Below are 18,681 nucleotides of genomic sequence, written 5' to 3' on the forward strand. Positions count from 1 at the left end.
CTACACACTATAGGAATACATATACTAAAATAGTATATAAAATATTTACAACACAAGTTGCTAATTAAGCAACTAATAGCAACCAGCTATATATAACATAATATGCTACTATAAGGTAGCCAACAAAAAAAATCCAATCCAACTCCAGGAACCTCCTGTGGCCTCTAGCAGCTATCTCCCAGCCTATCCTTATCATGCTCCCATCAACGTATGATCATCGCAGTCCAAACCACATGGAAACATGCAAGGGTAAGCTAGAGACAGTAAGCAACTCATAATAATTAAATATGCAACACAATAACTATATAATCATCTTGACATCCAACATAGAAGACAACAACACGTATATTATACATCTTAATATCATTTCAACTTGATTCAATATATCACCACTATATCAATACTTCAACACAACTACTGTACAAACCATTGGAATAGTTACCATATTCATCATAACAACAACTAACACATGTATTGCACACCTCTCAACAACACATGTTTAAAAGCAACACACAACACAGGTAATCTAGCGACGCTAGCATCATCATCAACTTGTATACAAATAAGCAACTCACAACATAACAACACTATCATCATCTTCAATAGGGTCAACATACAACACAATCACAGCTTAACAACACAACAACACATATACAACTCATATCAACATCAATTAAACACATCAACAGCTTATGCGTCGTCATACATTTCAACTCAGAGATCTCTTACAACATGGGTAAGAAGTTTAAGTGGCTAGGTCCTACCGAACCGACAGCAAAGAACCTTTTTCGGCTTGCTATGTAAACAGCAAATTTGGATGCCAATCCACAGCACGATAACGATTTCTCAGACTTTGCCACTTAAACAAGGAAGTATAGTACTATGTCAGGATAGAACAGCTGGGCTTAGGCCTACCACAGCATTAGTTAGCTCAACTAAGCCACCTATGGGATTAGCCTACCGACTATCCTCCAAATACTATAGCCCTTCGATACTCGGTTAGGAACTATGTTCTCGACTTCGTACTTTACTCGAATTGGCTGCTTTAATCGGTATAGCTCGACCTGGTCCCCATACCGTGGTCGCTTTGTACACGTGTGCCTCGACCTTGCTCACACACGAGACCAACTAAGTCCTAGAGGAGAACATCACAACGTCCACTCCAAGGGACAACTTTCCAAGGAGGGTTTTCAACAAATTGGGTTGTTAGAGCACCACAACTATCTCAATCCGCACAATGGGATGAGCAACTTCGAAAACATCTCCTCTAATCCTAGTGATCAAATTTGGTCGCTTGTAATCGGTATAGCTTGACCTGGCCCCTATACCATGGTCGCTTTGTACATGTGTGCCTCGACCTTGCCCACACACGGGACCAACTAAGTCCTAGAGGAGAACAACACAACATTCACTCCAAGGGACAACTTCCCAAGGAGGGTTTTCAACAAATTGGGCTCTCTGAGCACAGCTTTCTCAATCCAAACAATGGGATGAGCAACTTTAAAAATATCTCCCCTAGTCCTAGTGATCAACAACTCATCATCACAGCTTAATCAGCTTATAACTCAACAGCACAGTTCAACTCAACAACTTAAACAACACACAACTCTTCAACTCATCATCTCAACCAACTTTCAACTTAAACAACATGGTTATCATCACATCAGCTCAATGGTAAACTCATTTCAACTTTAAACAACACAGACAACTCAACAACTTATTAGCTCAACTCAGAATTTACAATATTATCATCACGTACTTCATAACTTTCAACTATATCATCTCATCATATTACACAACATATAAACTTCCACATATAACGTATAGCAACTTTAACAACATATCACATATTCAACACATATTTGGCATAACTACTCATTTAGTACCTATACACAACTACACAACTCCACAACTCAACTACAACATGTATCTCATTTACATCTCATCTTCATCACAAAAGCATCACCAAACATCATCATTAATCAATATTATCAACACACAACATTTCATCACATAACACAAGTCACACTACATGTTTACAACCCATCTATCATGCCAACTTACCCACCCAAACAACACCAATCAACCTAAGCACCTAAAACAACTTTCAACTTAACCAAATCACTTCTTGTGAAATGGAAACCTTCACATAAAATAGTGTATCAGAAGTTATACTACTCCTACCATTCTTATCCTTATCTCATATGAAAGATAAGAAGATTTCCTACAACTCTCATGAAGACATCAAGTCCTAATTCCTTCATCTACCTTGTTAAACTTTCTAAAAACCGCAACATCTATAACCAATGATGGCAGCTTGACCCCTCTTCACTAAAACATCCATATCTAGAGTTCTAGACCTCCTTTTTGGGTGATTCCAGCGCCATTGGAAAGCAAACATCCAAGGCTACAACTTCCATACAAACTTAAAGACCAGACATACTCACGCCCAACGCCTTAAGATCACGCCAACGCAAAATCAAATAGAGACTCATAAGAGTCTTAACAGAGACCTACAGAGGTCTCCGTGCTCGGTGCACTTATCATACGCCCGGCGCAACCCCAGACAGAGACTCCCAATGAGTCTGCCTGCCTGGCGTGCTCAGATCACGCCCAGCGCCATATCAGTAACCAAAAACACAAGGCCCATGTCTGATAGCGCGCCTGGCGTGGTTCCTTTCACACCTGACGTGATCTATCTAGAGACTTCCCACTTCAAATCACGCCCAGCGCAACCAGCCTCATGCCCGGCGTGATTTGACAATGGTGGTCCCTGATGAATGCACGCTCGGTGCAAAGAACTGTGCCCGACACATGTTCAACCAGAAACCTCCAAAAACCTCGAAAATTTCTTCAAAACTTGAAAATCAGCAACTTCAACCACATACAATCCATGAAATGAAATGCATAGACTTCATACAACTCAGAAACAACCTCAGATTCAACATGCAACTTCTCAAGGCATCAAAATCATCAAAAACCTCATTTTTCCCAAAACCCCGAAAAAAATGAGAAGCTCTTCAATCCAACCATGAATCCTCCGAATTCAAGCATCATTTGAGTTCCTAAACTCATTTACAATCAAACAACAGACAATATAGCTTCCCTTACCTGAAAATTGGCTTCGAACAGCCAAGAATTTGGGAAGAAGAAAAACTTTCCTCCGAGCTCGACTCCCGAACTTCAATCCTTCAAAATCAAACTTCCTAGCCTAAATTCCAAGAGAAGACAGAAGAAGTTAGAGATCTAGAGAAGAAGAAGAAGAATCAACCAGAGAAATTTGAGAGAGAAAGGAGCTCACGGACCTAGAGTCCATCTCTCTAAAACTTCTCTCTAGTTTCTTTGAGAATGAACTTATGAAGTTCCCTTCTCAGAGAAACCCTTATATACTATTCTCTCTCTAGAGTCAACTAAACTCAAAAATCTCCTCACTACGTTACAATACATCAAAATAATATATATATATATATATATATATATATATAAGAATAATAAAATTGAAGACTAATATCAAAATTATATTTAATCAATGTAGTTAATTTAACATTTTTAAAAATATTTAAATAAAATAATATTTTCGTTATATAGTATTAATTATATTATTAAAAGTAATATATAAGCATTAAAATAAGAAGTCTTATATTATCCACCTTTTATGTTAAAATATTAAATAAATTATCCTTTTATCTTTTTGAGATGCAAATATTATTATTCTCCTATTATATTAAATTAATATTACCAAACAATAATAATTATAAAATTTTAAAAAAAAAATAATTTAATTATTTATAAAAAATTATAATTATAATTTAATTATTCATCAATAATATACTCTTACTTAAAATATATTTTAAAATATTTTTATTTTATTTACTCATTTGATTAAAAAAATTGACAAATATATAATCAAATTTAAATTAATTTTTTAAAATAATAAATAAAATAAAAACCATATAAAATATATATGTATACTTTTATATATAGGCCAAATATATATAAATAAATAAAATTATTTAAAAAATTTATTTTATTTAATAATATTTTTTTTAATATATATTTAGTTAAATATTATTATTTCATATATATTTTTTAGCATTACATTAGTTAAATATAATAAATAATACTTTTCCATAAAAGCCTAAATTATTTATATATCATTAAAATATTGTATTAGTAATATCAATTAAATAATTTTTTTACTAAAAATTAAATGATACTTAAATATTTATATATTAATTTTAATGCATATAATTAATAATATGTAATGAAAATAATATTTTATTTAAATATTTATAAAACAAATTATATTAACTTCATTGATTAAATATTTTGTAAAGATATTAATTAAAATAAATTATATATATATATAATTTTAGAAAATTCATAATAACTTTTAAAATAATAATTAAGTATGCAAATTATCAGATAAATTATTAAAGTGTAATATATTTGAATTTATTAAGGGAGGAAAACATTTATTTTATATTTAAATATATTTTTAGTCCCTCAAATTTATAGTAAATTTATTTTTGGTCCCTCAAATTTAAAATTATTGTTTTTAGTTCTTACAATTTCAAAAAATCTTATTTTAGTCCTTATATTCAAATTTTGTTAAAAAATTTATCATACATTATTGCATAAAATCTACCTATTGATATCTCTGTTAGTGAAAACATCACATTAAATCTAGTTGATATTATATAACCGTTTTAATTTGTCACTTTTAAATATATTATTGGTGACTTGATGGACTAAAATAAGATTTTTAAAAATTACAGGGACTAAAAATAACAGTTTTAAATTTGAGGGACTAAAAATAAATTTTTCTTAAATTTCAGAGACTAAAAACATATTTAAACCTTTATTTTAACATAATAAAGGAGTGTAAAGAATATTTTGGTAATGACTTTTTTTTTAAAACAAAAGTTTATGAAATTTTAACGAAAAAATTTAAAAATAGTTAAAGTTTCATGTAGAGAAGAGTGTAATTTTTAACCAAAAAAAAAAAAAAAACCTTTCATAACACTTTTTGCTTTAATTTAATTCTAACAAATAATTTCTTAAAGTTCTTTTATACATGGAATTTGCATTTTATCAAAAAGTCTAATTCCTAATACCTTCTTATCTATAAAACGAGTAATTGAGAGAAGTAGAGAAAGTATTGGCTGGACAAGAGCTAGATTTGAAAAAAAAAACAAATAAACAAGAAAAATAATAAATATTAATAAAGTATTCTATGCCAACGAGTATTTCAAGTCTCATTCATTACTCTTTTTCTGTTATAATATATAGAGAGAGTGATGCGTTTATTCTAATCTAGACTTACTTTGTTCAATAACTCATATTTTACATTAAATTTTAACGATCTAATTGTTAAATTTAAGGTTTTTAATACATAGGTCAAATTTATAAATTTCGTTTTATTAATTTAAATTAATATATAAAATAATTTATAATTATTCATCAATTTAAATTAATAAAATGAAGTATCAAATAATTTTTAAATTTTTTAAAAATTTGTAAACTTGATCTATGTATTAAGAACTTCAAATTTAACGGTTGGATCATTAAAATTTGATGTAGAACATGAGTTATTGAACAAAGTAAGTTTAAATAGATGTACTCTTAAAATAAACGGATCTCTTTTTATAGAATATATATATATATATATATATATATATATATATATATAAAGTAATCAACATCTGTAGAAAGTAGAATTATGCTTAATTAAACCATTAAAAAACAACTCTGTTTACAACTTGAAAATAAAATGTATATGTAACTGCTACAAGTGTAAGAGTTCTTAACTGAATAATGTCCTTAGATCGATCAATTTAACAATCAGAACGTGGAAAGAATAACGTACAAGCAATGAAATCATGCCAATTAATGAAAAGTCAATAAAAAGATTGGATAATTGCTAGTTTGGTACCGACAAAAAAAGCAAATAAAAAAAAAAGAAAAAAAAACTGTGATGACTCATTACCAAGAACATGAGGTAGCTTCAATCATGTCATATTATATATTATCTTGCACCATTATAGACAGCAACATAGCAGAGAGAGAGAGAGAGAGAGAGGGAGTGAGAAGAGAAAAAAAATGGCAATCTCAGTACCCAGTAGACAACTATTCATAGATGGAGAGTGGAGAGTCCCAGTTCTCAACAACAGGATTCCGATCATCAACCCCGCCACTGAAGACATAATAGGTTCCTTTTCTTTTCTCTTTTCATTTTGTCTAAACTAAACTTTACCAACATGGTGGCAGTTTTAAATTTTTATGACTATGACATGTTAATAGTACTAGTAATTACTAAATAATAACCACTTCACTAGTGATTCTAAGTTTAAAATTTTAATGATTATGACAGGTTAATAGTACTAGTAATTACTAAATAATAACCACTTCACTTGTGATTCCAAGTTTTGACTTGATGTGATTGGTGTTGGATCAGGGAATATCCCAGGTGGAACTAAGGAAGATGTTGAGCTTGCTGTGGATGCTGCTAAAAGAGCACTGTCCCGGAACAAGGGCAGAGATTGGTCAGCTGCTCCTGGCTCCCTTCGTGCTCGTTATCTTCGAGCCATCGCTTCAAAGGTTACTTCTTTTTTATTTTTATTTTTACTTTAACTAATTAAATATGTTTCTATTTCCCAATCATAGATCAACTTACAAAGTTACAAGTTACATCAAATAGCATAGTATTATCCAGCAAAGTTGGTAGATAACTGTGCTCTTTAAACATGTCTGATTTCTCGGTAGCAACTTTACGAAAGGAATTAGTTTCTCCAACCTTCACTTGGAGGATATATTTGGTGGTGCAAACAAAAATAATAATAATTACTATTGGATTAAAAGTTTTTATCATATGATTATATTTATAAATTTTAATATTAATATAAAATAGTTTAATATTTCATTAATTTATATTAAATTTACATAATATATATAATTTAAAATATTTAAGTCATTTTTGTTTAATTTTGATAAAATTTAATGCAAAGAATCAAGATAATTGTTCAAGACTTTTAGATGCATCTTTGTAATTGGAAGAATTAGTCTTTGGTTTCCGTCTAGGAATATTATGTGTTCACTAAAATATTTTAGATCAATAAAAATCATAGTTACTCACTTAGATGTGTTCACAGAAATACGTGTGCATGTGTTGACACCTTTTTTTTCTCACAGATAACGGAGAAAAAGGATGAACTAGGAAAACTCGAAGCAATTGATTGTGGAAAACCGCTAGAGGAAGCATTGGCAGACCTGGTAAGTGGTGACAACTGACATTAGAAAAGCAATAACTGATGTTGCCATGAGTGATTTGCTTATTTGGATCTGTGATTTTATGATGTAGGATGATGTTATTGGTTGTTTTAACTACTATGCGGAGCTTGCCGAAGGGTTGGATGCAAAGCAAAAGGCTCCTGTATCCCTTCCTATGGAGACCTTCAAGAGTTATGTTCTCAAGGAGCCCCTTGGGGTTGTTGCATTAATTACTCCATGGTATCTGCTGTTTCTTCATTTTAACTACTTATGCATTCTTTTTCAATGAAATTTACCGGTTTATACATTCTTGATTAACTGAACATAGTTCATCTAGAGTCTGATAGGATCCAGTTTACAATAGCTTTTGAGAACTTCTCTATCGAAAATAAAAAGTATTTTCTAATAAAATTCTTAAAATTCTTTATAAGCTTGTATGCTTAGTCAGGCACTAGCTTTTATCTAGTGTGTTTCCCAGTTATCGAGCCAGGCTGCATTGGCCTTGATTCTGTTCAGTTTACTTGCATAGGAAAATGAAGCATTCACAATATCAATGATGTCAATTTCTGATTGAATGTATTGAATAGCTAATGAAATGATTTGGTATTGGTTTATGTTATGAATTAGGAACTATCCTCTCTTAATGGCTACATGGAAAGTTGCTCCTGCTCTGGCTGCTGGTTGTACTGCAATATTGAAGCCATCTGAATTGGCATCTGTGTATGTGCTCATCTACGATTGCAAACTTTATTATTTGTTATGCTGGTTTCTTATGCTGTCTTATCATTCACAATTTTAGGACTTGTTTGGAGCTGGCTGAAATATGCAGAGAAGTGGGCCTTCCTCCAGGGGTGTTAAATATTGTCACTGGATTAGGCCATGAAGCTGGTGCTCCTCTGGCTTCTCATCCAGATGTGGCCAAGGTTCAACCGTTTCTAGTTATTATTAGAATCATATATGGGGATATAGTTCATTCTATATGTTGCATGTATTGTTCCTTTGCTATGACTTTGAAAAGCTCCTATGCCATTGTGTCTGATATTTAACTTTTCAACAGGTTGCCTTTACTGGAAGCTCTGTAACTGGGAGCAAGATTATGACAGCTGCAGCACAGCTAGTCAAGGTATTTTTAAGAAGTATTGTATGCTCATCATGTACAATTCATATTGAACATGCATAGTTGCATACAAAAAAATGATAGAAACCCTTTTTATTTTTCCTTTCATATTTTCATTCTCTTTTCATTGTGAGCTCTTGTAATAGTAAATTTGTTGTTGCTTGTTGGCAGCCTGTTTCACTAGAGCTTGGTGGGAAAAGCCCAATCATTGTTTTTGAGGATGTTGACCTTGATAAGAGTAAGTGCCTTTTATTTTTTTTATGGATAGACTATGTTATCTTGCATTGTTGATCCTATGAAACTGATTGCGTGATTGTAGATGAGTAAAATTTGGGTACCTAGAACCCATTACAGAATACAAACAGATGGTCATTTACCATTTACCATTTATTTTTCTTTTCTCCATGATTTAAACAGCTGCTGAATGGACAATCTTTGGTTGCTTCTTTACAAATGGTCAGATATGCAGTGCAACATCTCGCCTTATTGTGCATGTAAGTTTAATAGACGGCTATTGATTTTTCATTTCATACATAACACATTTCCCTGTTCACAAACAAGTATTTGTAGCTCACTTATCTTATTTTGCTGCATAAATGGGAAGGTTCAGATTTAGATAATAGTAGAATTTTGACTATAATCTTTGTAGCAATTGTGTTGGCTGTGTCTTGAAAATTGATAAAGTGAGGTGCTTTTATGGTTTCAGGAAAGTATAGCTACAGAATTTGTGAATAGGCTTGTGAAATGGGCCAAAAACATCAAAATTTCGGATCCCTTGGAAGAAGGTTGCAGGCTAGGTCCTATTGTTAGTGAAGGACAGGTATGTTTAATGTTTATAACTTCTGTATGTACCATATATTTACTCGCTCTCTCTTCCTTTAATAATGTAAAAGGAGGTTTCTTTCATTTAATTTTTGATAGCATTACGTAAAAATGCAAATATCAAGCTTATTCTTCCTTTACACTTATTTCTTTGGGCCAAAGTTTCCTATATGCATATTTATCGATGTTAACATAATAGCTCCTACCGGGCTTGTTAACTTTCTTATAACACTTATTTCTTCCCCTAATGCAGCACTTTTGGGTTGAATATATTGTTTGAAATTTGAATTTGATATGTAATCCTGAAACCTTACGCTAACACAGACTTCTGAATTTCTTCTTGTGTTTATTAATGCCTTCTCCATTATCCAAAATGAAAATGTATGGTATGTGGTATCACTGATTATGATCAAGTCGCATGTAGTATAGAGCAATCATGTTAGTGTGGTATCACTGAATTGTTTATGCCCTATTACTTGTTTTGAACCAACATGATGCAATATCTAATATTTGGATTATATGATTCAGTATAAAAAAGTGTTGAATTTTATCTCAAATGCTAAGAGTGAGGGTGCAACAATTTTGACTGGTGGATCTCGCCCAGAGGTATGATTATATATAAACTCTAGTGTGTGATCGGTTATATATTTCTGCATTTATCATGAGAAATGATAGATTTGTCAAATTTAATGGCAGCATTTAAAAAAGGGGTACTTTGTTGAACCAACCATCATAACTAACGTGACTACCTCCATGCAAATTTGGAGAGAAGAAGTTTTTGGACCTGTACTGTCAGTGAAAACATTCAGTACCGAGGAAGAAGCTATTGAACTAGCAAATGACACCCAGTGAGTTGATGATTTTTCTGGAAACTGATATTAATTTCACATGTAAATTATTTTTCTTAACTTGTGCATTGTTGTTAATCAATGTTGTATATAATTTGTTATGTCACAGCTACGGATTAGGGTCTGCTGTGATGTCAAAAGATCTAGAAAGATGTGAGCGCCTATCTAAGGTGAGAATGATCCTAGATTATCATTAAAAAAAAATTAAAAAAAAAGGTAAAAGAAATGGTTTTTGTGTTATTGACTAGTTTTTTATATTTTTGTGTTTGTGTTGCTTTTGTGCAGGCTATTCAGGCTGGAATTGTATGGATAAACTGTGCTCAACCAAGCTTCATTCAAGCTCCATGGGGAGGCATTAAACGTAGTGGTTTTGGTCGAGAATTGGGAGAATGGTATTACTCTTATTTCCTAAATCAGCTTAAGAGGATGTCAATTTTAATGCCTTTCACCCTCATTTAGATTGTAAATGTGAGAAAATGAAAAAATGTTTAATTATTAGTTTACTCATTATAATTTTATAAATTTTACTTTTTAGTCTTTATAGTTAAAAAATTTTAATTTTAGTCCTTTTACATATGATTTTTGTTTGTTTTAGTAGCTGTTATTTATTTCTATAAGAACTAAGAGGTAAAGTTTATGCAACTATAAATATTAAAAAGAAACAAAAATGATATATATAGGAATTTAAATTGGATATTTTTAATTATAAAAATTAAAAAGTAAATTTCATAAGATTATATGAATTAAAAAAAGTTAATCAAACCTTTAAAAGAATCAAAATTGAGTAGCAATGCAATTTTTTCAAAACACTTCATTTGAAATTCACAATGATATCATTAGTTGTGAATATGAGCTGCCAAATGGGGAATGAGATTCATATGTTGTACGTGGTGCATTGTAAGCATTTATTAAATGCAAATATTGGTTAGGCTACATCTAGACTCTTTTATCACTTGAGAATCTAGGTCTGAGTTTTTATTTATTGTTTCAGGGGACTGGAGAACTATTTAAGTGTGAAGCAAGTGACCCAATACATATCTGATGAACAGTGGGGTTGGTATCAGTCTCCTTCAAAGCTGTGATATAATTAGAGTTCTAAAATCTGGCATGGAATAACGTGTGGTAATGATCTTAATTTGAGAAAACATTGTACAATGTGTACATGTAACAATAAATTGTTTCATGGCCATGCTAGTGCTGGGTTGTGTAGATTTTATCTTATTGGTTCTGGTCCCCTCCAATATTTGAAACTTTGAATGGCTTCATCAAAGACATTTTCTTTTTAAAAAGTTTGCATGCAATTTTTTATGTGCTTTTAGTGTTGCCTTTTAGTTAGGAGTTTTACTTTAATAAGTGATGCTCATCTTTGATGCAGACTTTTATCACATACGTTAAGTGAAACTCCAATTATAATTAGAAAATTTTACCAAAATATTATAGTGAAAGGCGACTTAATTTTTTTTTTTTTAGAACTTTCATAAAAGGTCTTTGACTAAGCTTTTATTTTTTAAGGTAAAAACAAGCTGAAAATATAATTGGACTAAAGAAAACCTAAATTGATTTGTAACACTTTGTAGTAATAATTTTATGATGAGGTGAAAATAAGTAAATTTGTTATGATAATTCGTATTTGAAGGAGAAATATATCTATACTAAAGATAATCGACACTAGAAAAATCTCTATTATTAAGAAAAAATAAAATGAAAAAGATGAATTCTCAATAAATTTTTTAACTCACATAATGTTCTTTAAAGATTAAATCTTATTGTTTTCTCTCTTCTACTTGAATGAGTTGTTATAATCTTATATACTTGTTTATATTAAAATACAAGTAACACAAATCTCTTGTTATGAATGGTTAACATTAAATCATTAATTTAATGAATGGTTTATAATTATTTACTATATATGGTAAACATATTCAAGTCATACATCACAAATCTATACCTTAGCTTGAATTACATAGGTAGTTTTCATTGTTCTTTTGTGTTGCTCTACTCACTTCTTATTTGTAACTCCAACTAAGTCTAAACAATGTTTAAACTTTACTGATGGAAGAGATTTTGTCATCACGTCTGCTAGATTATTAGAAGTACCAATGTTTTCTATTAACACACCACCTCGTCTTGTGACATCAAGAATGAAATGCATCTTGACATCAATATGTTTTGTCCTATCATGATACATTTGGGTCCTTTTTAAGTAAGTAGCGCTTTGATTATCACAAAACATTATAATGTCCTTCTGACTTACACCAAGATCACCAACAATACCTTTAAGTTATAAAGATTCCTTCACTACTCTTATAGTTGCCATATACTCTACTTTTGTAGTTGACAAGGCAATAGTGGACCATGAAGTTGCATGCCAACTAATAGCACTATCACTAAGTGTGAAAATATAATCAGTCAAGGACCTCTTGCAATCAAGATCACTAGTATAGTTTGAATCACAAAATCTAGTAACATGTCTATTATTTGTTCCTCTTCCAACACTAAATCTACGTTTGTTGAACCCTTCAAGTACTTGAGAATCCACTTCACAACTTGTCAATGATCCTTTGGCTGTATTATCCATATAACAACTAACAACACTCACTGCATGTGCAATATCTAGTCTAGTATAAACCATGGCTTACATCAGACTTCCAACTGCATTAGAATAAGGCACTCAAGACATAAACTCCTCCTCATCTTTTATATGTGGTGACATTTTTGTAGATAATTTAAAAGGAGTTGCAAAAGGTGTACTAATTTTTTTTTGCATTTAGCATTCCAAATCTCTCTAGAACTTTTCAATATAACTCTTTTGAGATAAACATAATCTTCCAACTTTTTGATCTCGTATGATCTTTATACCAAGAGTTCTTCTTGTTAGACTAAAATCTTTCATCTTAGATTCACCACTTAATTGTGCCATACCTTGTTATCTTAGTTGGATACTTACATGTTATTAGCATGTCATCAAAATAAATAAGTAAATATAGGAGTTGTCAGGAAATTTCTTATGATAAATAATACTATCATACTCACTTCTTGTATATCTAATATTAATCATAAATGAGTCAATTTGTTTATACATTGCATGGGTGACTGCTTCAACCCATATAGTGACTTCTTCAATGGACACATGATTTTCTTTTCTTGGATAACAAACCTTTTTGGTTGTTGAATATAAATCCATTCCTCCAAATCATGGAGAAAGGTTGTCTTTACATATAGTTACTCTAACTCCAAGTCATGTTGAGACACCAAAGCAAGATGCACTTAAATAGAACTATGCTTTACAACAGGGGAAAGAACTTCATTAAAGTCAATATCTCCTCTTTGTGTAAATCCTTTTGCAACAAGTCTTACTTTGAACCTTATTCTTTCTTTCTTCTTGAATATCCACTTGTAACCCATAATCTTTTGATTAATTGGTTTATCAACAAGTTTCTAACTTTGATACTTGTGAAAGGATTCAAGTTCTTATTTCATGGCACCAATCCATACAATTAATTGCCTCATGGAACGAACTAGGTTCCTGCTCATTAATGTTTTCTGCCATACTAAGTGCAAAAACGAAAAAGTTATCATATCTTTGCGGTGGCCTAGGTTGTCTTCTTGACGTATCTATAGCCAATATATATGTAGACTCTAGCATTATGACTTTATATTGTGTCTCCTCTAGTCTATCATGCCTTTGAGGTGGCCTAGTTTCAAGTTCTACCTTTTTGGGAGCACCATGAAATTCAACTTTATATTCATGGTCTTGGGTTAAGCATGGTTGTCTCTTATCAAAACTCACGTCTCTACTAATCATGGGTTTTAGTCTTTTAGGGTGTCACAACCTGTACTCTTTTATACCATCTTGATAACCCAAAAATATGCATTTCTTAGCTCTTGATTCCAACTTTCCCTCATTAACATGAGCATAGGTCGGACACTCAAATACACACAAAATTGAATAATTTGTCACAGAGTCTGACCACATTTCTTTTGGAGTCTTGTATTCAATAGTTGTTGAAGAAGACCTATTCACCAAATAACATGTGATATTCAATAGTGCCTTTAAGTTTTAGAAAGATGAAAATCAAATAAAAACATTTTATAGGGATCAAAATCAAAATTTGTTCATCTTTTAAGGAACAAAAATTATCGATTTTAAATTTTGGAGGATGAAAAATAAAAAAGAAAATAAGGACTAAAATCAAAATATGTTATTTCATATTAACAAAAAATATATTTAAGGCTATTTTTAATTTCTTAAAATTTGAGTAATTTTTTTATCTCTCAAAGTTAAAATTGAACTTTTTATTTATATAATTAAAAAAAATCTTTGTTTTAGTCCCTTAAGACAGCTAATAACATCTAACAATTGAAGCAATTGTGCAAATAACAATTGAGTTTAATATGATATCTTCATTCATAAATATATTAATTGGTGAGTTTTGTGTGACAAATTCAATAATAGACTATGCAAGAATGGGAACACTCACCTTGTGTGCGTTCATGGTCTCTAACAAAGATTTGTCCTTATTTTCAATGATGAGCACTTCATTCTTATACTATGATTATAAAATATATAAAAAAAATCGACAAATCATTAGTTCAAGTGGTATTAGACTATATTCTCTTAAATAATATTTTGAGTTCAAGTCTTAAATAAGAAAAAAAAAATATTGTTGGTACGGGAGATCCAAATAAAAATAATCAACTAGATTTCTTGATAAAAATTAATTATCGATAAAGTCGATAGATATTTCATATAATAAAATCTTGAATTCGAGACTTTTTACACCAAAAAAATATTATCTTAAAGAAAAGTATTTATATATAAATGACAACTCAAGATCAATTTCATAAAATTTCAAAAAAATTTCACGATTCAATTATTCATTAAACATATGAATATTAATATATATTTTTATCGATTTAATATATATATATATATATATATATATAATTACGAATAAGTAGGTTTAACCTTTGAATTTTACGGTATAGAATCTAACAGAGTTCGTTGTAATTTTTCTTAAGATAACAAATCTAAAAGTATTCTTATCGATGATAGTGACGATAAATAATCATTGAAAAAAAATCACTTTATTAATTGATTTAATACAATTTTAGACCTTTGGGCCCACACAGCTTCGAGAAGAAGAAAGAAATTTGCAGCCATTGAATCACAGCTTTTCCCCTATCTTGATGGAAAAGTAATTGATCTTCGAGGTTGGGCATTAATGTCACATGATTGGACCAACAATTTATATTTCTCAAGATTTAGAATCTACACTCTCGTTTTCTTCATCTCTATGCACTATAGTCTCATCCTTTTCTTCCCTTCAAGCAACCCATTGCATGGTGCCGTGGAATATTCGGCGTATATATCCATGCTTGAATATGAAACAGTTTCCGTGATTTGACTTATCAAGCTATAATTATTACCAAAAATGTTTTTAATATTCTATTTATTATTAGTTAAAATTTAATAAAAACTATATATTAAAAATTACAAAGTTTATGAGTAACAATTTTATATTTAATTAGTTTTTTTTTCTAATTTAATGATAAAATTTATTAAAATTTATGATTTTTAACCAAAAATAGATAATGCTTTAAAAATAAAGCGTTAAAAAAGGTGTCGATAGTCTATTTCTTATTATTATTTATAACGATCCGCTACAACATTTATATTTAGTAAATCATACAATTATAGTCGACCAAGATAACAAAACATATATATGTATATATAGTAATAACGAAAACGCTTGTTTCATATACAAAATAAACTAATATATATATATATATATATATATATATATATATATATATATATATATATATATATATAGTAATCCAACATCAATAATAACGTCCTAATATCAATCAAGCACTAAAAACTAATCATTCTACATTAGTCTAACATTCTTCATCAGTCCGACATTATGTTTAAACCATATATATCATTTCCAAGCATACATATGAATCTAGCACCAATTTACTCCATATATCATACATATATGAACCAACATCAACATTAATACGTGCAAAGCATCACAACTACACCACATCACCAAAATACAATTCACGCCTACCGCAACTCAGCTTGTGCCCAACCTCAGAACATTCACATACCCACACCCAACAAAATGCTATCTCACCTAGCACTAAGCTCAACTCGAGAGCTTCAGGGCTCTCTCACGCTTGGCGTAGGAAATCACACCTGGCGATTAAGGCACAACAGAAACCACCCAAAGGAATCACGCCCGGTGCAACCCACCTTGCACCCAGCACCAAAGAGTCAAAGATTCTCTGGTGCAAATCACGCCCAGCACGACCTACCTCACGCCCGGCCTCATCTCAATAGAGACCCATCTAGGCCATTATCTGATATCGTGTTCGACATCACCTTCTTCACGTCCGGCTCCATTTATCCAGAGGCCTCAATTTCAATTTACACTCGACGAGACTAATCTTGCGCCTGACGTGAAAGTGAAACGGATGCCCTTGATGAATGCACACTGATCAACGTTGTAAAGGTGCGCCCGACGTAAATTCAAACATTGGCACTCCAACTTTGAAAATTATACAAAAACTTGCAAATCCAAGAGAACCAACCACATGCAATCCATCTAAAATGACAAGCATACTCCATACTATCCAAAAACCACCTCAGAATCAACATGCACCCATCCAATGCCTCAAAATCAACCAATTCCTAACTTGGCCCGAAATCCCAAAAATGATGAAACTCCTCAACTCAGTAATTTAATCCACGAATCATGCATCAATTGAGTTTATAAACTCACATGTAACCAATCCAAACAATCAAACAACGTCCTAGCTTCCCCCACCTGAAGATTGGCTTAGAACAGCCAAGAAAAGAGGAAGAAGGAGAAAATTCCAAACACCCAACCCGTAGACTTCAATCACCCAATTTCAAGCTTTCTAGCTTGAATCAAACAAAGAAATTTAATAAAGAAAGAAGTTCATAGAGTCAGAGTCTTTCTGTCTAAAACTTCTCTCTACAATTTTCTAATAATGAACTTATGAGACTTTATTCTCAAAATAAACTTTATATTTCCTTCTCTCTAAAGTTAACTAAACTCTAAATCAGTAACTTACAATGTACAGTATTACATTATTACTCTTTTTGAACCATATTTTTTAAGTTTAAAATTTTTATCCACCCACTAAAATAGTAAATTTATTTCATACTAGATGTTAAATCTAAAATATCTCATTTAATATCTTTAGTAGGAAGGATAATGAAGAATAATAATTGTTGAATAAGGATATATCTAAAAAAATGTTAATTAATAAAATTTGAAACGTGTAAAATATTTTAAAAAGAACAACTTTAAACATAAATATAAATATATATATATATATATATATATATGAACAGAGTATATAGTATTATAAAAGTGTAATCAATTAATGCCATAAATTTTTTATTCAGTCATAAATTAACTCGCTTTTCATGATAATCTAAGAACATCTATAATGGGAGCTGTTTATAAGCAACTCTCATCCACTTTAAATGGAATCTCACACTGTCATGTCCCTTATAAGCAACTTATATTACATTTTTATAATTTTTACTCCAATGAAAGTTACTTATAAACACCTCCACTTTTTAATCACTCATACTTCATTTTTAATAAATTTTAAAAAAATTTAATTATTATAGTTGTTAGCATCAATAAAGGAAGGAAATATTAAATTATTTTTTTATTCTTACGCAATCGTCTCTTATATAAGCAACAATGCTTAAATTTTAACAATTTGACCTGCCATGTCAAAATGCTTCAATGCAAGTTTCTTATAAATAATGGGAGCTTAAACTTAAAAACAAAATAAGAACATAGTATTAGAGATACTCTAACTGCTTCAAGATAATTTAGCTAAACAATCAATCATATGGCCATATTTCACCTAGTTGCTTAACCAAAAGTGATAAAATAGTAAATTGCATATACATTTTTGTTCCTTTAATTAACTTTTGTCGATTTTTGTTTATAATCTTTAAAATGTTTTTATTAATATTTTAGTCTCTAACATTGAATTATTTAATTTATTAATAAAATTAAAAAAATAACTTAATCTTTCCACTAAAATTAAACTTAAGATCTCAAACTTCGTCTTTCTTAAGAAATTACATGCATTTGGACGCACATGAATTGAAAAATAAAAAATAAGAAAAATATTATTTTAAGACGAATAACGTTTGGATCATTGTTTAAAAAAATGGACCATTTTGAATTAGCTTTCTTTTTTCTGAATCCTTTTTTGCCGTTTTTGGATTAACTATTGTTTGGAAATTAAGAAAATTATCATCTACATCATTAACTAAAACTTTTATTTATTTATTTATTTTTGCTTTTGTTAGCAATGTACTCATAAATATTGTGTTGCACTTTATAGCAGTTTAAGATGCGTTATAATAGCACTCTTTTGTCCTTTTTTTCTCTCTCTCTCTGAAATTATGATTGATGATTGCAGATACTAGCAGGTAAATGGTTAATTAATCATTCAATTTTGCCTTTTTCATTTTGTACGACACTTTGTGACAGATTATTGCTGTTTCCTTTTCTTGTCCTCATCATTTGTGCGGTTTCCTAGCAAAACTTTGGCCAA

General features: G+C 30.6%; 2 protein-coding genes across 2 annotated transcripts; one reads left to right on the plus strand and one right to left on the minus strand.

Annotated features, from left to right (window-relative positions):
- Positions 1-6,040: 6,040 nt before the first annotated feature.
- Positions 6,041-11,345, plus strand: LOC109815177 (aminoaldehyde dehydrogenase 1, peroxisomal). The gene is made up of 15 exons (XM_020379819.3): positions 6,041-6,211; positions 6,458-6,600; positions 7,192-7,272; positions 7,361-7,509; positions 7,897-7,989; positions 8,069-8,192; positions 8,327-8,392; positions 8,558-8,624; positions 8,804-8,880; positions 9,093-9,206; positions 9,737-9,814; positions 9,905-10,056; positions 10,166-10,226; positions 10,342-10,448; positions 11,048-11,345. Exons 1-15 carry the CDS (start codon positions 6,103-6,105, stop codon positions 11,136-11,138), a joined length of 1,512 nt encoding a protein of 503 aa, XP_020235408.1. The 5' UTR covers positions 6,041-6,102; the 3' UTR covers positions 11,139-11,345.
- A 992-nt stretch (positions 11,346-12,337) lies between these two features.
- On the minus strand, positions 12,338-12,688 carry LOC145958540 (secreted RxLR effector protein 161-like). Its single transcript, XM_083076041.1, has one exon. The coding sequence runs from the start codon at positions 12,686-12,688 to the stop codon at positions 12,338-12,340; it is 351 nt and encodes a 116-aa protein (XP_082932167.1).
- Between the last annotated feature and the right edge of the window lie 5,993 nt (positions 12,689-18,681).

Source organism: Cajanus cajan, chromosome 6, assembly GCF_000230855.2.
Source record: "Cajanus cajan strain Asha chromosome 6, NIPB_CcT2T_4, whole genome shotgun sequence".
Lineage (NCBI taxonomy): Eukaryota > Viridiplantae > Streptophyta > Magnoliopsida > Fabales > Fabaceae > Cajanus > Cajanus cajan.